Source organism: Anopheles merus, chromosome 2R, assembly GCF_017562075.2.
Source record: "Anopheles merus strain MAF chromosome 2R, AmerM5.1, whole genome shotgun sequence".
Taxonomy (NCBI): Eukaryota; Metazoa; Arthropoda; class Insecta; order Diptera; family Culicidae; genus Anopheles; species Anopheles merus.
Window position 1 is genome coordinate 2,641,188 of NC_054082.1, and position 21,844 is coordinate 2,663,031.

A 21,844-nucleotide genomic window follows, 5' to 3' on the forward strand; every position below is an offset into this window, starting at 1 on the left:
AAACTTTATCAATGGAAGAAGGATAATCTTCGATCTGAAAGGCATTTTATGTTTATTATTCCCTTAATATAAATTTTATTCAGACGCATAACATGAGACAATGTGCACACACGTGCATCGTGCTCGTGAAGGTTCTGTCAGATTGTGATGGATTTTTCTAAACGCGCCCGACACGTGCTGCCACCTCCCAGTAGGCTGTCTTTGTTTCACACACGCATGTACGGAAGTTTGTGTTCGGGTGTGTGTGTGCGAGTATGTGGCTGTGTGTGCGTGGAAGCGAAAAACTGAAAACAAATCTAGCTCTAGCACCACTTTGCATTGTCAGTGGATGCACAAAGTGAAACTGTGGTGTGCGCGAGAAGCAAACGCTCCCAATTGGACGGAAAGAACTCTACAGCCAGTGCTTTCAAGGTGAAATAGACATTTGGGCAGAGTGATCTAGCCGTTCTTTTTTCAGGAGGGGGAGCATCCGCGATAATGTGTGGCAATCATCGTCAGTTCGGTGGTGTGGAAAAGTGGAAAGATTTTATCGCAGCCAACGCGTAGTGTTGCTATCCAGTGATTATTGATTTTCCAAGTGCAGTGTGTGTGTGTGCGTGTGTGTGGTGTTAGCCCGTCCAAAAATGGACCCCACGGAGTTAAATCTGGAAATGACAATATGGAAAACGACGATATGCTTCGCAAGCTGTCTCAGCAATGTAAGTGCCGCGAGTTGCAGATTTGGGTGAAACATGGATTTACAAAGAAACACCATCGCCATAGCGAGTTTTTGATAATTCTTCCCTATCTTGGTACGGTTCAAGATGTCATGCGTAGTACCCACAGGGAGAGGCAATAGGGAGATGTGCGCATTATTGTGTTGCAAAAGGGAGCTTTAAATTGGAAATATGGCCGTCATGGAATGCTCCAAGTGATCATATCCATTATAGCTACATTTAAGCATAATTTTTCAATTCATTGAACGATACAAAGAAAAAAAAAGTAAAGAATTAACTCCATCTTTCAAGGTAATCAACAGAAGGTCTACGCGAATGGTTCCCCAAGTAACATTTTTGGAATTGGGACACGACGATCAAATAACGAAAAAGAAACATCCAATTTTTGTTCAGTCTGCCTTATTTCAAAATCACACGAAGCGTGAACTCAAAAAGATTACGCTTGATTTGTATGGGAGTGCGTAAACTTCCCGTTTAAAGATTGAAGGGTTGTAATCCAGTTTACGCCAAAGTTTACGCTTCGTGTGACGTCATGTTTGTAACTTTACATAAAGCCCTTATGGAAGTGTATTATCAAAATTACTTTATTTATTGATGTGCGGTACTATCGATCCTGAATTCTGTGCTCAGTATGGCATGTATTAAACAAAATAATTAATAACCACGATCATTGTCCGATGTACTGTAGATGCAACAATTATCTTGGAAAAAGATGTATGGAATGTAATGATGAATAATTTGGGGTATCGTATCACTCAGGTGCTTTGGTTGAAAAATAGTTTTGTGATACTGGATCTGACAATAAATCAAAAAACCTTCCTATACTGCAAACTCGCTATCCTACTTTAAATTCAAAACTTTATTGCTCAGTCTTTCAAAGTGGTCTATACCAATCGTCATAGATAAAGCTGAAACGATTGGAAAATCAAATATCCATAGAAAAGAATTAAAGTTTTATAAAAAAAGCTCTCAAAGTGGGGCCCCCACTAACAGATGGGACCACCGTTTTTTGTTGCTTTTTTTTAGAATTTTGGGCATTAGTCCTTTACCGTCTACTAAACGAAGTCTTTTTAGATTCCTTCTAGGGCTTATGCCGTTTAGAACCCGTTTAGTGGTCGTATAGTGGATTAGTGGCACTTGAGAAGGGACTAAAACAGGGTTCTATCTTTTGGCCTGTGCGTTTTTGGCGCAAGTAAACTACCAGGTAGTTGTATTTTCACGTTACTTTTATGTACTGTTAATCGACAATATCTTAATTAAATTTCTATGCACTTTTACTGTACGTACTTTTACTGACTGAAGTAAGCTTGACATAACTACTTCTTCTTCTTCTTGTTTGGCTCAACAACCGATGCCGGTCAAGGCCTGCCAACACACTTGTGGGGTTGGCTTTCAGTGACTTATTGATTTCCCCCCATAGCAGGATAGTCAGTCCTACGTATGGCGGCACGGTCTATTTGGGGTTTGAACCCGTGACGGGCATGTTGTTAAGTCGTACGAGTTGACGACTGTACCATGAGACCGGCAATGACATAACTACAAATAGCCTTAAATAATAATTTAATTTTTAAATATAGCCATATTAACACGGATAGCCTACAGAATATTTCATTATTTACAATAAAAAGAGATGTTGAAAAATGCACCATCTTGTCCCAAACGTGACCCAAAACGAACGTCGCGCAAACACGTTACTTGGGAAAGCTGGGCTGGCAAGCAGTTTGACAGTTACAACTGCCCACACCAACACACGCTCACACATCGAAGCACGGGTGCTGCGCTTGGTGCCGTGTGCGTGTGTTTTGAAATCGAACGTTAACGTCAGTAGCACGAAAGAGAAGGAAAGGCACAGAGGTGGTTTTTCTTCCAGGGGATCATATCGTTGCGACATTTCCTTTGTTCAACATCTAAAAATCACCAGAAAATAGTCGTACTTTCGGTGAAACTGTGGTTCAAAGTGTCGTCGAAATGATGGTAAGTAGGTTGGCACCGTGTCGGGGTCGGTTCCGACCCCCGGAACGGTTCTAATTACATAATGAAGGTGCGGAATTGCACGAAATGTGGTGTGCCCGTGTCGTGTGTGCCGTCCGTGTAAAGATGGCTGGTCGACAAAGTCATCGTCGTCGTCGTGTGGAGCGTACAGAATGGAGCGTAGAAATTAAGATCCAGAAGCTGAGCTGTTTTATTCACAATTTCCCTCAGGATGGGCGATTGATACGCGTTTTGTGCGTGGAATGTGTGCCGACATTGGAGGTTACGTTCGCCACGAAATCGGCTCGAACAACTCGCCCGAGCCAAGAGGCTATAGATAGAGGTAGCAGGCCATTTTGTTGAAAATTTCTATATCAGCACTGTCAGCAGCGCTAGCGCTGCTCCGCCTTCTGTCAGCCAGTGCGGAAAGCTGTGCTGCTGCTGCTGCGGAAACACTTGCGCTAGCATTTTCGTTTCATGAATTTATGATCAGAGAAACAGTAAAGGCGAAGTGAAATTAACCAAATGCCAAGCGTTGTAGAGAATTCACCTCACAATCCGACTTTTTGCTGTGAGTCGCTCAGCTAGATTGCTCTGTCCGACCGTCATCATCATCGTCGTCGTCATCGTCGTCGTCTTCGTTTCTTGTCGGTCGGGTGTGTACGTACGTATTAAAAGATGATGCGACTGCTGCTTTTAAATATAAATATTAGAACCAAATCATCCTGATTGGTGTTGTATTTAGCAGAGGCAGCACAATGATGTTGGCAACGTTGGTTTCGTGCGTGTGCGTGCGTGTGTGGTATGGCGTATTTGTGCACCCCATGACGTGTTGTAGTGTGTAGTGTTCGATAAAAGTTTGCTCTGGGTGTGCTTTTCCTGATGGCTATTTTCACACACACACACACACACACACACACACACACACACACACACACACACACACACACACACACACACACACACACGATTAGAAAAATCGAACTTCTGGTTGCACCGATCTGTATCGATTGGACTTCAGATGGGCTGTTTTATGATGGTTTACAAGGGAAATGCTGTGAGCTTTTGTGAGCAACATTGGGGGCAAACATGTGCGAACGTGTTGGGGGCTTCTTGTTGGAGGAAGTTGTTGTTCGATTCGGTCTTTTGCAAGCGTTTCATTCCTTTTTCGATCTGCGATTGCAAACCAGTTGCTGTGACGCAGATGGAATCAATTCTACGTCGGAAGGTAGGTGGTGTGCTTCCTGTGCTATCCACACTTTCCGTAGATAAAGATGTATGGAGTTTTTCTTCGCCCTTCGGGGTTGCTGCTAGTCCAGCCAAACGGAGAGAAGAACGAGTTCAAAAAGTATCAATTGTGCCTTATCCCCGGATTGCTTTGAATGTGCTTGTGTAAATCTCATGCAGCTGGTAGACAGCATGCCATGCAGAGCATGCTTTCATTGTCATGCTTCTATTACGACGATAGGAGGACGGTGCTGTCAGCCACGGCGTATTATACCGAGCAACGCAGAACAGCCAAGTGCGGTGATGGTGGTGCTGCTGGTGGATTGCCGATGCCACCAATGTGCAATAATCAGAGTGCGTGATTTTATAAACGCGTCCCCTTCGCCTTTTCGGCTTCTGGCTGGCCATACTACAATATCGTGGTGCAGCCGATACTCACTCGCACGCGAGAGGGATAATCACGCTGACGCAGGATTTGCTTTCCTGCCGAGGGAATCATCATTATACACGGACGGGATATGCTGCGACACTACCGTCGCCGTGCACATTACGCCGTATGGCTAGCATGGAAAGGTCAGTAACCTTTTTCGGTGGAAAAGTAGGCCCGGAAACAAGAGCTAACTCCTGCTTGGATGGACCGAGAGCAGCAGAGCGTATGTGTGTGGTGTACGCGCGCATATACGCATTTATGTTTTATTTCTTTCCCTTTCCCAATTAGCCCATCATTTTATGCGGGTTGAAACATGTCTCCCAGTGCGCATTGCCGTCGTCGTACGTCGTGGGTAGAACCTTTTTTTCCGGGCATTTGGTTAACCACGTTATCGTTGTTCACGTTGGCATGGATTCGGGTTTGAAAAAGCGATCGGGCCCGGGTAGAGTGTGTGTCTGTGTGTGGCTTCTGTAATCTTATCGTCCTAGATGTTGCTATGGTGATTATTTCTGTGACTTTCGATTGTGGAAAGTAATAATCAGTAACTCAGTAATGGCTATTTGAATACGTGCCCCTCATATCTGTGTTTCCAGTGCGAGACAGGAAAAAAAACACTCAAATGACGAGATTTTTTCCCATGCATCATCATCATCACCATCATTGCCACAGACGGGTTTGAACAGAGCAAGAAGGATCGATTTTGAACCGATGTGTAGATTCCGTTCGTGAGGCGACACAGACCGAAGGACCTTTCTAGTAATTACGAACGCGCGACATGGAGCAAAAGCGCATCATGTGAAAAAGGTAAACAACGGCAACGGGGACAGCCAACGAAGTAAGCGGTGTAGGATGCGCGTGTGTCATCGGTTGGTCCTCTGGTGCAAGGATGAGAAGGAAGATAAATCGCTGCATTGCATGGTGGTGGTGGTGGTGGTGCTGCTGCTGCTGCTGGTGGTACCCCTTGATAAATCCCGGATTGCCAAAGCAACCAAGTTGCTGCTGAGCCAAAGCTTTTCCTGTGGCAGGTTCGTTCGGGTTTGCACAAGTGTGTTGGTGATGGGTCATTCTGTAACAGAAGTAAAACGAAAAAGTGCAGAACTGAAGGGATCGGCTTTACAGCCGCTTCGGGTCCCTACCTGGTGCGAAAGAGCGAGACAAGCGGTAGCTTATGTTTGGAAACATAAATTTTGTAGCATTAAGAGCGCTGACTCGTGTTGTTCGTGTGTCCCATGGTTGTCATGGTGTGCCATGGAGTAGGGAGGGCCATGGTTGAAGTAGGGAGTAAATTAGGTTGGTTGTATACAGTTACACATCGCATGTTTGTATAGCATTAGTAAGGGATTGAAGTGACTTGAAAACATAGATTCCAGAAATTGGCTTCAATTACTATTAAAACCGAATCCAAAGAGTTTGAGGCGGGCGTCGATTGGCACAAACTATCCCAAAGCCGCCCCGCCACCATCGTCCTCTTTCTGTGTATCTTGTTGGTGTAGTACCATTTGAACATAGCACACACCCCACACGCGGAGAGTTGTTTTGGAGTGTAGAGCACGTTGGCGGGGCCCAGCCAGCCAGTCAGTACACTCACACGACGGACGGGTCAACAAACATAAATACGGTTCGCTTTCTGCCTGTGCCTGTTTGCCCCGAGACGCACATAGGCCGTGATTCCGGTTTTCCATCCAGAGCCAGCAGCAGCGTGCGTTTCTCGAACCGCGGGCGCAAGGAGATGATGATTAAGGTTTCGTTTTCGTGATTTTCCTTTCTTCAGTCTTTTGTCTGGCCGCCGGGGAGGCTCACCTTATGCCTCATGCGTCGTCGTGTGGCTGCAAACATAGAGTGTAGTCTCGCTCGAGAAAGAGAGAGAGAGAGAGAGAGAGAGAGGAGCATGCTGCTGGCAACAGGCAAACAGCAACCGATTCTGAACCGAACTTGACTGAACTCTCGACCAATGAATTAATGTGTTTCCTTCGCTCGGGTTCGCTTGGTGCCGTTTCCGTGCGCTGCCGTTGACTCGCACAAATTCATTCTAAGTGAAGGTGCTTTTTTATGTTGCTGGGCCTTCTTGTGGTGAGGTGTAGTAACCTGTGATGTGTGTGGCTGTGTGTATGTATGGTTGCACGTTTCGGTTGGTTTGTCCATCCGTCCGTGTATGGTTTTTTAGAGGGTTCGACTTCTTCTGACCCTGTTCTTTCGCTCGCTCTCTCTCTCTCTCTCTCTCTCTCTCTCTCTCTCTCTCTCTCTCTCTCTCTCTCTCTCTCTCTCGCCGTCTCTTTCGAGGCTCGCTGTTCAGATGTTTGAACGATGAGCCGTGGTGCTGCCAGCCATGTGCGAGGGAGGCTATGCTATGCTGCCGGCGACAACGACACACAATCGCAACAACATCGTCGTGGCTCTGGGGTGTGTTTGTGTGTGTGAATGTGTGTTTTTTTTTATTTATTCCATTCCTGTTGCTTTTGATGCGTTATTGAAATGGACAATAACCTTTATTTACATTCGGCATATATCTTTCTCCCTCTGCTGCTGGTGCTGCTGCTCTACCCTTTAGCTTGACAAAATAGGGTGCTTTGTTGCCGGAGCGAGCAGCAGGCATGGGACGGAACCCATCAAACCACGGCTCTGAATACCCACTCGACGACGAGCTCGGTTCGTTCGCGTTTCGAGCCGTGCGTTCTCTCAGTGCGTTTCCTCTTTTGCTCTGTTCTGCTTCCTTTCGCACTCTTTTACACGGTATAGCAGCAGCAGCAGCAGTGGCAGAGTGCGTGAACGACAGAGCAGACCGGGTACAGACGGAGCAACACAAGTCGCGACAGGAAAGCAGCCAGACGCACCATCGACGGTTGTGGTAGTAGTAGGCTTTGTATTAGGAGGTTGAAGACGCACAGCGAGCGCGGCTATCTGCATCATAACACGAGAGAGAGAGCGAGAGAGAAAGAGAGACGAATAGTGCGAAGGGAATCGAAAATCGTATTACAATCTCGCCCGCCCGACACACGGTGGTGAATATTGTCATTAGAAGGCGTTCGACAGGCGTTTTTCAGCAGATATTTTCGCTCATTCCACGGTCAAAATCTTAGTTCATTGCTCTCTCTCTCTATCTCTCACTCTCCGTACGTGTTCTTGGGATTGTGGAAAGTGTCACCCCGGAAGGTATGGCCTTATACCAGTGGAGGTATTGTGAGTCCTGTTGCTGCTGCTGTAAAAAAGGAAGCTTTTAGCTTCGGGACGCTTTTGCGTGGGACTATGATGTGCGCCATGTTTGTTATCCGAAAGGGAAACATTGCCTAATGTTGTTTTCAATTAGCTGCCATCATCATAGTGGTCCCGTCTGTCGGACCATTAGCGAGTACGAGCTGGACCCTAATCGAGTACGTGAATTGTTTTTATTTCAGATCTAATTTCCCCTGGAACAGTTGCCTGGTGAAAGACAGCGCTTCGTGCCGGGCAAATCGTAGAGCAAGAGCTGTTACCCATTCGGAACACGGTTAGATTGCTCTTCCAGTGGCTCAGTGAACAAGTGCAACCGCTCGGACACACACGCACACTCGGATCGGGAGGTGTTTTTTGTTGCGCTGGAGTAAGCTCCGGAAGGTGTGGTGCGGATTAATAGAGGGAGTGTTAGCTTTTGGACTAAAAATCGATCAGAGCCAGAGAACCGTGCAACCGTGTACGTCTGCGGACCCGGTCGCTTAGCGTTTGGTTGGATTGTGTAGGTTGTGTGTGCGTGTTAAGGAGAAGCGAACGAGTTTTGTCGTCGAGCAGAAGTGATTTGCCCCGCAGCTAACGCGCTTACAACAATCGCACCACGCAGCCGGGTATGTTTAATGGACACAGGGAGCCTTGTAAGCGTCGTCTATGGCCGAATCCGTTGGTAAGCAAGTGCTCTCTGCAGTGACGGAGGGGCATCATCATCTACAGCAGCAGCACCAGCAGCCACAAGCGAAGCAACAGCAGCAGTCCAAGGAGCAGCCACAGCAGCAGCAGCAGCACCCTCATCAGCGCAAGGACGGCACTGTCAGCAGTAGCGGTAGCGGCCAAGCAGCGCACCACAGTGAAAACCGTCGATCCAGAGCGGGCAAATCCTCCAAGGGAGACGCAAACCGAAGTAGCTTATCCTCTGCCCGGGAGTTGCCCGGCGGGGCTGGTGCCCATCAGCAGGCAGAACCTGCCGCAAAGCAGGAACGCTCGGACTCGGCCGACAACAGCAAGCCCAGTTTGTCGCGCAGTGCAAAGCGAAAGCACAGCTTACCACTGACCGGGAGCAGTAGCAGTGCGGAGGTAGCGCAGGGTAGCCCATCGGCCGAACATCATCCAGTCGCGAAACGGCAGTCGTTGAATTGTAAGGCAGCAGCGGCCACCGCTGCCCCGGTTGCCTACCGTACGCGGTCTCGCACCACCTCCAAAGAGCTCGTGTTCACCGGATCCAGCGCCAGCGGCACTGCGGTCGGTGTCAGTAGTACAGCCGAGCACGGGTTTGATCTCAAACACCAGCAGCAACCACAGCATCAACAGCAGCAGCATCATTTGCAGCTTCAAGCAGCCGTGACACCACCTCCGAAGCTTGTCGACGTTCGAAACAATCGCAACAAATCGTCCAGCAAAACAGCAGCACAGTCGTCGTCCGCTGCGAAGGGAGGAGGCTCCGGGCCCAACCCTCATGAGAGTACAAAGACAGCTACTGGCAGCAATTCCACACCATCATCCGAGCGTAATTCAGCAGCCGTAGATCGTAGCAGCTCGTCGACGTCGACAGCGACCGATCACAACAGCGCAACGCCTGTGTCGTCCGCCGCCGCAGTAGAAACGCAGCAGCACTCCAAAGCGAAGCGTGGATCCGTCATTGGCGCAAGCAATCATCGGGCAAACGGAGAAGATAGCAGCGCTTGCAGTACGCCATCGCTAGCCTCTTCGTCGCGTGCAATCAGCAAAACCAAGCACAGAAAATCCGGCGGAAACTCGTCGTCAGCGAAGCTTTTGCGTAAGATAGCCGACCGGAAGGGTTTGCTCGCGGAAGACACCAAACCGGCGTCGAAGGCGACAACAATCAAAGCGGGCCAGCGTCGCTCCAAAGGTGACCGCAAGTGGCAGCAGGAAACATCCTCAGCCGCCGCTACGCGTCCATCATCATCCTCCAACTCTGCTGCAGTAGAGCAATCGGCGGTAGAGGTAGTCACCATTCGTAACTTGCGCTCACACCACCAACACCAGCAGCAGCAGCAGCAGCAGCAGCACATAACGCTTACTGCGACCGTTAACGAGCAAGGACTTGTGACCGGCGCGCAGGTATCTTCGAGCGCAGCCCCTACCGCCCCGACCGCGTCGTCGTATTCTGCTTCTGCTTGTTCCGGTGGTGCGCAAGTGCCCAAAAAGCGCCAGAAAGTGGGGGGGGATCACAATAATCAACATACCCACCACCACCAGCCCCATCAGCAGCAGCACCCAAATCTGGGTGCAAGACTAGCGGCACGTAGTAGCGGCAGTAGAGAGCAGCAGCACCACCACAATCACCACCTGAACACGGTCGGTCTGCAGCACTACCACCATCAACAGCAGCAGCAGCAGCAGCAGCATTTGGTAGTGCATCATCATCATCAAGGTCAGCAGCAGTTGGCGCAGCAACACTACACGCTACATTCCCAGCAGATACCCCATTATTCTGCCCAGCAACAGCAACACTTTCATCACTACCAGCAGCAGCAGCAGCAGCAGCATCTGCCGACGGCGGCCCATCCACCCCAACTGCTCCATCAGCAACAACAGTTTGCCGTGGGCGAGCCAAGTGGTCTGCACCTGACGCAGCAGCAGCAGTACGAAGTAGCGGCGCCAAGCGGTGGCACGGCGATACAACAGCCGCAGCAACAGCAGCAGCAGCAGCAGCACGGGCGTAGCAGTGGAGGTGTTGGAGGTTTACTAAGACGCAGTTCTCGGGGCAAGAGTTCCCACTCATCCGCAACCACGGGGTCTTGCGTTAGCTCCAATCCAACCAACAATCCCTACCACCAGCCACAATCGCACTCCGCGTCATCATCATCGCGATCCGGTAGCCATCATCATCATCACCGCGGTGGTGGTGGTGGCGGCGGCGTCGCAGCAACCGGTGGTGCCGCCCATCTGAGCAGCGCGGGCACGACGGTGATCGCCGGCACTTCCTCCTCGTCCAAGGGGGGCAGCTCGTCATCGTCGTCCAAGGCTGGTGGTGCGATCCTTTTGGCGACCAGCTTTGACGGCACGGGCGCAGCGGGTGGTAGCGGAAGTGGTGGGGGTGGTGGTGGTGGCGGCCCCTCTACCTCGAATGCGATGGCCAACGATGGTTCTCGTAACAACAACAATAACAACAACAACAGCAGCGGTAACGATGGAGCAGGCTCACACCACCACCAGCAGCAGCAGCAATCGACCCATCCGTTGATCAAGCTAACGAAGGCCGCCCTGGGGGGAGGAGGATCCTCGTCGGGCTCCTCGTCCGGAGTGCCATCGCACCCGTCCGGCTCGTCGTCGTCGGGCATGGTGGACGTGAACATGCTGCATGCGGGTGGAACGACCGCGGCCGGCACTACCGCATCGACCTCGTCCGGGTCGGGTGCGGCCGGCGGTAGCTCCGGTGTGCCACCGCACCCTGACTCCGAAAGCGACGACAGCGAGGTGGGCAGACTGCAGGCACTGCTGGAGGCGCGCGGCCTGCCGCCCCACCTGTTCGGAGCGCTCGGGCCGCGGATGCACCATCTGCTGCACCGCACGATGGGAACGAACAGCAGCTCGTCGAAGGCGCAGCAGCTGCTGCAGGGCCTGCAGTGCCCGGACGAGAGCCAGCAGCTGCAGGCCGCCATCGAGATGTGCCAAATGCTGGTGATGGGCAACGAGGACACGCTGGCCGGGTTCCCCACCAAGCAGGTCGTGCCGGCGCTGATCACGCTGCTGCGCATGGAGCACAACTTCGACATCATGAACAACGCGTGCCGTGCGCTGGCGTACATGCTCGAGGCGCTGCCCCGCTCGTCCGGCACGGTGGTCGACGCGATTCCCGCCTTTCTCGAAAAGCTGCAGGTCATCCAGTGCATGGACGTGGCGGAGCAGAGCCTAACCGCACTGGAAATCCTGTCCCGCCGGCACAACAAAAACATCCTGCAGGCGAACGGCGTCTCGTCGTGTCTCACCTTTTTGGACTTTTTCTCGATCAACGCGCAGCGCGCCGCCCTGGCCATCACCGCCAACTGCTGCCTGAACCTGCACGCGGAAGAGTTTCACTTTGTGAAGGAATCGCTGGCGCTGCTCGCGCGGCTGCTGGCCCAGCAGGACAAGAAGAGCGTGGAAAGCATTTGCACGGCGTTTTACCGGCTGGTGGACAGCTTCCAGCACGATCAAGCGGTGCTGCAGGAGATCGCCAGCATGGAGCTGCTGAAGAACTGTCAGCAGCTGCTGATCGTGACGCCCTCGGTGCTGAACAGTGGCACCTTCACGAACGTGGTGCGCATGCTGAGCGTCATGTGTGCCAACTGTCCGGATTTGGCCATCACGCTGCTGAAGAACGACATCGCCTCGACGCTGCTGTACTTGCTGACCGGCTCGGCGGAGCCGGTGACGACCGACGTGGAGCTGGTACCGCGCAGCCCGTCCGAGCTGTACGAGATCACCTGCCTGATCGGGGAGCTGATGCCCCGCCTGCCGACGGATGGCATATTCGCCGTGGATGCGCTGCTCGAGCGACCGCAGCCGACGGTCCAGGATGCGGTGCAGTGGCAGTGGCGCGACGATCGCGGCGTCTGGCGCCCGTATTCGTCCATCGACTCGCGCATGATTGAGGCGGCCCACCTGAACTCGGACGACGAGATCAGCCTCAGCACGCTGGGGCGCACCTACACGATCGATTTCCACTCGATGCAGCAAATCAACGAGGACACCGGCACGACGCGCTCGGTACAGCGAAAGATAAACCACCAGCTGCTCGCCCAGCAGGGTGCAGCGGCTGCCGCGGCAGCAGAAGCGGCCGTCATCGTGAGCCCACCCGCCGGAGGTAACGCCGACAGTCCGGCTGCTGCAGGAGGAAGCAGTGCGGAAGCGACCACCTCGACCGTCGGCACCGGTTCGCTGAATCTTGCCACACGACCGCCGAATGCGCAGCGTGACGCAAGAATCGCTTGCCTGAAGGAGGAGCGCGGACTGGCGGCCCAGTTCATTCGCAACCTGTTCTCCGTGCTGTACGAAGTGTACAGCTCCTCGGCCGGCCCGTCGGTGCGGTACAAGTGTTTGCGAGCGCTGCTCCGGATGGTGTACTTCGCGAACGGCGATTTGCTGCGGGACGTGCTGAAAAACCAGCTCGTCTCATCGCACATCGCCGGCATGATGGCGTCGAACGACATGCGCATCGTCGTCGGGGCGGTGCAGATGGCGGACATACTAATGCACAAGCTGCCCGAGGTGTTCGGCATGCACTTCCGGCGCGAGGGCGTCATGCATCAGTTCAAGCAGCTGACGGATCCATCGATACCGATCTGTGCGGCGCCGTCGCCCAAATCGACCGGCGGAACGCAGAGTGCGCCCGCCTCGGCCACGCTGCATCCGAGCGGCAGCGGGCAAACGTTCGATTTCGACAGCAGTGCCATTGCCTCGAGCTCGAAGGCAGCGGGGAGTGGCCAGGTGGCAATAGCGATCGGTGGCAACGCCGGCGGATCGCATGTGAAGAACCTGTCGTCGGCGATGATGATGGCGAGCAGTAAGATGGGAACGCATCAGCACCATCAACACCTTTCCCACCATCACCATCAACAGCAGCAGCATCAGCAGCAGCAACCTTCGTCGTCCGCGGGAACAATGGCGATGAGTAGTGGCGGTAACAGCTACACGACATCAACTGCCGTCGCCGCCGCTGGCACTGCGATAAACCTCAACAAGTCGTCCTCGATGCGACAGCAGCAAGCGGCGCCGGTCCATCACCACCACCATCATCTGATGAATCTGATCCCGCACTCTGTGGGTGGCCATGTGTCGACCGCCGGGCAGCATATGCCGGTGGCCAACTTGCATCATCACCTCGACCCCAGCAACAGTGGGACCAGCGTGCAGCCGATGGTGCAGGCGGCTCCGGGCACTTCGATCGTAACGGCCACGGTCACCACGACGAGCAATGGAAACATTCTGCTGAATGCCATCTACAATTCGGCTGCCGCCGCCGCCATGAACCCGATGAACCATCATCAGGCGCATCCGCATGCCCATCAACAGCCGCATGCCCTCCCGCACCATCAGGGCCACCATGCGCAGCAACCGACGGGAGCGACGGTGACGCATATCTACCAGCCGCCGCATCACTTTTCCGACGCCTTCGGCGGCTACAACGTGGCGGTGACGGACCAGCAAACGAACGTTGCACTGCTGGCGGGCACCACCCTGGTAGGAACACCCAACGTACCGCCCCCCGCGGTCGTAGGCAACAGCAACGCGGCAATGCACGGTGTGGTGGCTACTTCGAACAGCGGCACCACGACGACTGGCACGGCCCATCACGGGGCGCACGAGAGTGGCAGCAGTGGCAGCAGCAATCCGGGCCAGCTCAAGATGTCCGACATTCTGAAGCGCAAGGTACCACCGAAACGGAAATCGCAGGGCAGCTCCAAATCCAAATCCCGTCACGATGATGCGCACGCGTCGTCCGGTGGGGCGGCTGGGTCGTCCTCGTCTGCCGGTGCTGGAGCCGCCGGTACGGCCGGTGCGAGTGGATCTTCGTCCGGTGGAGTGTCCTCCGTGATGCAGGAGTTCATCAACAAGGCGACCACGATGGGAGCAAGCTCATCATCCTCCGGACGACACACACCCGCGTCCGGATCGGGTTCGTCCCGGTCACGGTTTACGGGCACTTCCAAGACGACCTCGTTCCTTGCGTCTCTGAATCCCGCCCGCTGGGGCCGGCAATCTTCCTCGTCGTCGACAGCGTCCACGTCGCACAATGCTGCGTCGTCCGGCTCGGGCTATGGCAAGGACGGCAGCGGCGGAAGCTCGTTGAACAAGAGCCACTCGAACTCGAACCTGATCGCGGCCGGTAATCGCGAGAAGGCCCGCCAGTGGATCCGCGACCAGGCGATCCAGTTCGTTAGCCGATACTCCGCGGACACGGCTAGTGGGTCGGCCGACGGTGCTGTCGCCGGTTTGGGCGGTGGTGTGCTTCAGCAACACCCGGCCTGCACCATTCTGATCCGGCTGACGGAGGCAATCCGCAAGCTGGACGGCCGCGGGGAGGAATGTCTGAGTGCGCTGCAGGAGCTGCGAGACATCCTGATGGAGAGCGACATATCGCCGTTTGAGGTGAACCATTCCGGGCTGATCCGGGCGATGCTGAACTACATGGCGAACGATGAGAATCCGCTGGTCGAACGGGCGACCCGCTTGCGCATGTTTTTGCACGTGTTCGCCGGACTACCGCTCGATGCTAGCTACTCGCACGTGGGCGCCGGCACTCCCGCCGGCATGGACGGAGCCGCGTTTAGCGCTCTGGTGGCGAAGCTGAACGGTTGCGTCACGCAGCTGGAACAGTTCCCGGTGAAGGTGCACGATTTCCCGGCCGGCGTCGGAGGACGATCCAACACAAGTGCTCTTAAATTCTTCAACACACATCAACTGAAGGTAAGGCAGCGCGAATGGAAAGAAAAGAGAAAATGGTTGATTAACGTCGTGCTTTTCCCCTTTTTTTCTTGCAGTGCAATCTTCAACGCCATCCAGAATGTACAAATTTGCGCCAATGGAAAGGCGGTACTGTGAAAATCGATCCGCTCGCGTTGGTGCAGGCCATCGAGAGATATTTGGTCGTGCGCGGGTACGGCGGCATCCGCGTGGACTCGGAGGAGGACTCGGAGGAAGACATTGATAACATCGATGCAGCGGCCATGATATCGATGGGTGGACTCAAGCACAAGCTACAGTTTCTGATCGGCGAGCATGTGCTGCCGTACAATATGACGGTGTACCAGGCGATTCGGCAGTACTCGCCGCTGGTGAATGATCAGTCCGAGACGGACACGGATACGGAAACACCGATTGGTAAGCTTACTAAACATTGTGCCGCAACAGCCAAAGAACGATTGGGATCTAATGCGGTCATGTCGATTTACAGGAAGTGCAAGCATTTGGGTGCAACAGCACACAATCTACTACCGTCCCGTGGAGGAAGAATCGAACGGTTCCAGCAAGGGTGCGTCGGGATCGTCGCGAAAGAATAGCAAAAATTCCTCCCAATCCAAGCTGATGCGCAGAAAGCCCGAGTTCTGGATCGACGGACAGGTGCCGGCAGTGGTGTCTCCGCTCGGACCGTTCCTTACGTCGAAGCTGCCGGACGTAGTCACCGTCCAGGATGCGTCGCTAGACGCACTCTGCATGCTGCGCATCATCAACGCGCTCAATCGGCACTGGGCAACGCTGTACTTCTCGGTGCCGCACCTGCCGATTGTTCCGCAAGCGGAGTTTATTCACTCAAAGGTAGGTGTAGAAATGACGACGAATGCGCAAAAGCGAGCGACGGAAGAGGCACGCTAACCTCCTATTTTAATTGTTTTCCTTCATCGCGTAGATTGCGGCCAAGGCAAGTCGTCAGCTGCAGGATCCGCTAGTGATCATGACCGGCAACTTACCGCAATGGCTGCAGCAGATTGCAGTAGCGTGTCCGTTCCTTTTCCCATTCGAAACGCGCCACCTTCTGTTTTACGCCGTTTCGTTCGATCGAGACAGAGCGCTGCAGCGTCTGCTTGATACGACACCTGATCTCAATTCGGCTGACACGAGCGAGCGCGTAACGCCGCGCCTCGACCGTCGAAAACGGGCCATATCCCGAGAGGACATACTGAAGCAGGCAGAATCGATCATCCAGGTAAGTGGCAATGCAGCAAAGCCGGCCTGCGCGCCTTCTTTAGACGCGTGTTGTTCACCGTGTACCCCGTGTTTACCTCTCTATAGGACTTTGGCCACTCGAAGGCACTGTTGGAAATTCAGTATGAGAACGAGGCCGGCACAGGGCTGGGGCCAACGCTCGAGTTCTACGCACTGGTCTCGACGGAACTGCAACGCTGTGATTTAGGCTTATGGAACGATAGTGATAGCTACAAAAACAATAATCAACAATCGACCTCGATCGCGGACAACATCGTCAAGTCATCGATGGGCGGCGGGGCGCTCGAGGACGCCAGCTTGGACACGACCACGACGGCAACGACGATGGCGCTCGTCAGCATGACGACCACCACGCGCTCCTCGCTCGGATCGAACCGTGGCAGCGACGAGGCCGCCAACAACAGTGTCAGCGGCGTCAGCGACGACAACAGCAGCTTCATCATCAGCAACGACAATTCGCTCAACATGCTGATCGAGCAGTCGGACCATCTGCTGCAGCTGAATCCGCAGCAGGCGGAGCTGGAGAACAACTCGACGCCACCGCCGGCACTGCCGCCGTCGTCGTTCGCCGACGTGGAAGGTTTGATGATAACGCCACTGGCGGGCGGAGTGGGCACAACGGATGGTACGGGCAGCCCGGCCGTCATCGGCGCCGGTGCCGTGTCGTACGTGAATGCACCGCGAGGACTGTTCCCGATTCCACTTAGCAAGACGGCGAAGACGTCGCAGATTTCGCGCCTGAAGCACAAGTTCAAGTTTTTGGGCAAATTTATGGCTAAAGCTGTAATGGACAGTAGGATGGTAGGTGCACCTGCTTCGCATTCTGTTCCGTTCGCATGGGACGTTTTGGTGGCTTATTACATTCTTCTTTTTTTATTCTCTTTTTCCGTAGCTTGATTTGCCCTTCTCCATTCCGTTTTACCGCTGGATGCTGAGCGAAGAGAGTTCACTCGGGCTGTCCGATTTGGGTCAGATTGCGCCAGAAGTGCAGGGCACATTGCTCCGGCTGAACGAGATCGTGAAGCAGCGAGACCAGATCCAGGCTGATCCGACCCTCAATGCCATGGAAAAGACTGAAAAGGTGAATTTTCGCGCACGGGAGGATCTCCCGCAACTCTCTCCATTAGACGGCGTAACTAACACAAAAAGAACTATTCATTGTATGCTTGCAGATCGAAGCACTCGATTTGGACGGATGTCCCATTGCGGACCTAGGACTGGACTTTGTCCTACCGGGACACCCGAACATCGAACTGCGCCGTGGTGGACGTGATATGGCGGTGACGATCAACAATCTGCATCAGTACATTTCGCTCGTAACGCACTGGTTCCTTGCCGAAGGAGTATCTCGTCAGTTTGAAGCACTCCGCGAAGGTTCGTATCTGCCCGAAAGACGCGGGTCTAATATGTGGTATGTGTCGACGTTTTGCCTCATTTATCTTGTCTTCTCCTCCAGGATTTGATACCGTCTTCCCGATGAGCCGTCTGCAAATGTTCTACCCGGAGGAGCTGGAGAACGTGTTCTGCGGATCCGGCATCGGTGGAACCAATCAGCAGCGCTGGGACGTCCGAATGCTGGCGGAAAGCTGCCGAACGGACCACGGCTTCAACCAGGACTCGCCGGCGATTCAGTTCTTCTACGACATTCTCGCTACGTACAATCGGGACGAGCAGCGGCTGTTCCTGCAGTTCGTCACCGGCAGCCCACGGCTGCCAACCGGCGGCTTCAAGGCGCTCACGCCACCGCTCACGATCGTGCGCAAGAAGATGGACGGCAACCAGAACCCGGACGAGTATCTGCCATCGGTGATGACGTGCGTCAACTATCTGAAGCTGCCGGACTATTCGAATCGCGATGTGATGCGCCAAAAGCTAAAGATGGCCGCCAGCGAGGGAAGCATGAGTTTCCATCTGTCGTAAATCCATGGTCCTAGATCAACGTGGCAAGAAGTGTGCGCGTGTTTCCGTTTTGTGAAGCTCTTATGGTTGGTTCGCTGCGAGAGAAATAATTCGTCATGCACATTGTGCATGGTGTTTTCATATGCTCCTGTGCGCTGATGATAAGAAATCAAGTTCAATGCGAAGCAGCACCGCGGGTGGGTGGCCATTGCAAACAATATCTAAATCTCTATTCCTCCGTGTGGTAGCTAAATATATGATGGTCGTTGTGCTTGCACGAAGAAACGGTTGCCATACGGTCGTCGGCCTGGCAATTGGTAGAAGGGTGCGTGCAAACCGGATCGGGGGCTATACCGCCCGATGTAAATAATCTCCCCCTTTTCTCTACTCTACCCCCGTATACATACATATAAAAAGCTCACAACAAATCTTAAATGATAATGGAATAATCCTTATTGGTAGAATCGAATAAAAGGCAAAATAACACAACCAGACACTATTGATGGAGATAGGCTGAAGCGTGAAAGAGAACCGTAGCACTGGCCATGGTATCGTTTCAATGCGTCTGGTTAGAGACGTTCGAAGGTTTTGTTTATATTTCAATGCGAAAAGCTGCAATTTGGCGTATTTACCAATTACGACCACCCAAACACACAGCTCGTGGAATTCGATTGAGAACGTATCGAGAGAGATAGAGAGAGATAGGATTTCCTTTTGCAGCCAAATACATATAAATATATATATGCATAGACGATAAATAAGCGAGTAGTAAGACAAATGCTATAAGAAATGATTCACACTGGGGGAACACACATACACATACAAGAGAAGCGAGATAAGCATAAATCAACTAACAGTACACTATCAATAGAGCGATTAAGGTAAACCAACCTATATATTTGCTGCATACGAGAGAGAGAGCGAGAAAGAGAGAATGAAGAAATCACATAGCCGTGGATTCTGGATCTGCACGAGCGTCGTGTGTGTTCAGATTGAATTTAGTTCCATTGGAGAGCTGTTTTAAGTTGGCTTAAGCGCAAGTAATGTTGGGACGGGGAGGCACACACAGTTGTATGAAATCCCACCGCAATGAAAACAGATCGATGATCTGTTGAGGCCGAGTTAGCAGAGCGGCGGGGGTTGGTAACTAGTGAAATTCGAACAGACGGACAGTGTGTTGTATATTTTAGATCGAGATCGATCGTTCCCTTTCTTCTTTCATGTGATGATGAAACACAATCGAAATGAGAAGCGTGTGCGAAGTAACGTTGTTTTAACAAATTAAATTTTAGGTAAGCAAGAATTACGTCTTATGTTCATAACATTTCATACACAATATAAGTACGGGCTTTGAGAACATTTCTGTGTGAATTTTGTTTCCTTTTCGAATCAACAATTGGTGGGATTTACAATCTCGTGAACCCCAGGTAGCGTGCGCCACGCCACCACTTGAAGGTGTAGTTATTCTCAATTCCCTTTATCCAAGAATTGGCGTGTGCAGCGACCAGGAAGGAACTGCTAGCTCAGAATGCGCATATTGATGTGCGAACTTATCAAAAAAACACGGATTCGGTGGATGACACCGCACTCGGCAACAAAACGCATGTATCGTTGGTAGTGTTTAAGCATATTCACCCAAGTATCGACATACGTATATACCTAGAGCTAATAAAATTCGATGGTCATGTGGTCAAAATCAGCAGTAGAGCCATGTTGGCACACACGTGTTTAAAAGAACGAATTGAAAGAACGATCTTCTTTTACTCTTTTACATACTTCTCGAATAATTCTTTTTAAATAGAAACAGAACGAAACAGTTGGTCCAACAAACGACTAACAATTTATTGTACACGGTGGCGGCAATCAGTTGTTTTGCAGTTAGTTGCAGCAGCACGTGTTGTTGTGCTTTTCTCACATTCCGCAACCAGCGCGCGCGTGAGATTGTGGGGGGGGAAGGTGAGATGAGGACGCTTGCCCAATGTTACTGGAGATTGAAAAAAAAAAATTGTTCTTCTTCTTAGTACTTGTTTATCTGGCGTGCGCGATTAACGAGCGAAGCGGAGGAACTGCTACTAACCACAGAACCGTCGCCGGAACCGGACGCCACTCGGTCCTTGCGCTCCTGGTAGCGCTGCACATTGTAGCGGTAGAAAAAGTTCTTGCCATACTCGAACGATGCGATCATGATGGCGCACGCCGGTGCCACCTTGACCAGGCGCGGCGTTAAGCCCGCGAACAGCCCCCGGATACCGTTCATCTGGAATATCCTGCCCATCGTCTCGAACGTACCGATGGATCGGACGGGGTTCTTGGGCCCGGCCGCTTTGCTGTCACCGTTCTGCGCGTACAGGAACTGCTCCCCGAACGCGATCTGCTGGTGCGTTTTGACCACGTCGAACGGAACGGTGAAGAAGGCGGCCACCCCGCCGGAAATGGCACCGCCGGCGAAGCTGAACGCGAACGTCGGTTGGCTGACGTTGAAGTGCTTCTTGAACGATTCGTACGTCGTCCAGTAGATGCCACTGAACGGCACATCGCGCAGAATCGTGGGAAAGAACCCTTTCCACAGCCCCAGAATGCCCTGCACCCGGAGCATGCTGCGGAACGCCTGGCCAACCTCCCGATAGCTCAGCTTCTCCGACTGCATCTTGGTGCGGATCAGCTCGAGCGGATTCACGATGGTGACGGCGAGCACGCGGGCCGAGCTGCCGGCCAGCAGGGGCAACCAGATCGGCAGCTCAGCGTCCCGCCCTTTCCTTCTTTGGTACAGTTCCTTCAGGCGGATGCGGAATTGTTCGTACGCAACGAAGTAAATGACTGTCGTCGGAAGGGCCAGTATCAGCGTGGGCCCGAGTCCGGACCAGAGCGACGGGACGCCCTCGTAGCGACTGATTTTGGTAAACGCATCCTAAAATGGAGAAGATAGGGCGGAACAAGCAGAAACACAAGCATTACATCCGAGTCGCATTGATGCCTTCCCGTTCGCTACTTGCTTACGATCGTTCCGGTGAAGTGTAGGGGACGCTTGCTGATTGTCGATGGGGCCATCGGACCGTTCGGACCACAGGGACAGATATGATCCATCAGCCCGTTGCAGTACAGATAGCATTTGTTTGATATCAGCACCTTCTGTTGTGCCTGCAGCCGAGTCTTGACCACGTCCAGTGGAGTCACTGCAAGGGAACGGGAAACGGTCGATTGAGTGGATGAGTTTGCACAAATTAATGCACCACCACGTGATTGCATCATCTACCGACCGGGCGGGAAACTTACTAAATAGCGACGTTACCAATGCGCCGCTACAGGATGATAGTATCTGCTGATAGGGTCGAATCCGAAAGCGACTGTCGTCCATATCTTCTCCTGGCGCTACTGCGACACTGCTGCCCACACTGCGAGCCATTGTGCGTTTTTCTGCTGCTTTTGATTTCACAATACGCGCGTTGCGGCTGAAGAATCCTCTCGATGGGTAAACTTTTCAAGGGTTAATTAGAAACATCTTGGCGATACGTAAAAGTACGTTTGCAGTAGAAAATAGAACGAGTGCACCAGCGAGTGTGGACTATTGACAGAAGCAATCTGGTGAAATAAACAACCAGAGGTGGTGGTCTCGCACGTGCAAGCAAGGCTCCAGCACGTCCAGAGCTATCGAAGGACAAGTTCGATGTGGGTTCGAAGCAAAATAATTCGAAAAATATTCTCTTTCCGCTTTGAAAATATTTTCCCAACA

General features: G+C 52.7%; 2 protein-coding genes across 6 annotated transcripts; one reads left to right on the forward strand and one right to left on the reverse strand.

Annotated features, from left to right (window-relative positions):
- Positions 1-245: 245 nt before the first annotated feature.
- LOC121591096 (E3 ubiquitin-protein ligase TRIP12) lies at positions 246-19,813 on the forward strand. Of its 4 annotated transcripts, none has more exons than XM_041911472.1 (9): positions 246-698; positions 7,737-14,958; positions 15,033-15,372; positions 15,446-15,807; positions 15,899-16,195; positions 16,282-17,016; positions 17,108-17,296; positions 17,388-17,589; positions 17,672-19,813. In XM_041911472.1, the coding sequence occupies exons 2-9, from the start codon at positions 8,200-8,202 to the stop codon at positions 18,133-18,135; spliced, it is 9,348 nt and encodes a 3,115-aa protein (XP_041767406.1). In that variant the 5' UTR covers positions 246-698; positions 7,737-8,199; the 3' UTR covers positions 18,136-19,813. The 4 variants fall into 4 exon arrangements, with proteins under 4 accessions (XP_041767406.1, XP_041767407.1, XP_041767409.1 ...); XM_041911473.1 differs by lacking the exon at positions 246-698 and adding an exon at positions 2,518-2,690; XM_041911475.1 differs by lacking the exon at positions 246-698 and adding an exon at positions 6,994-7,189.
- A 118-nt stretch (positions 19,814-19,931) lies between these two features.
- Positions 19,932-21,706, reverse strand: LOC121591103 (solute carrier family 25 member 40-like). 2 transcript variants are annotated; one of them, XM_041911484.1, is made up of 4 exons: positions 21,388-21,705; positions 21,112-21,287; positions 20,192-21,022; positions 19,932-20,098 (listed from the first exon to the last, which is right to left on the reverse strand). In XM_041911484.1, the coding sequence occupies exons 1-4, from the start codon at positions 21,515-21,517 to the stop codon at positions 20,096-20,098; spliced, it is 1,140 nt and encodes a 379-aa protein (XP_041767418.1). In that variant the 5' UTR covers positions 21,518-21,705; the 3' UTR covers positions 19,932-20,095. The 2 variants fall into 2 exon arrangements, with proteins under 2 accessions (XP_041767418.1, XP_041767417.1); XM_041911483.1 differs by having other exon boundaries at positions 19,932-21,022; positions 21,388-21,706.
- Between the last annotated feature and the right edge of the window lie 138 nt (positions 21,707-21,844).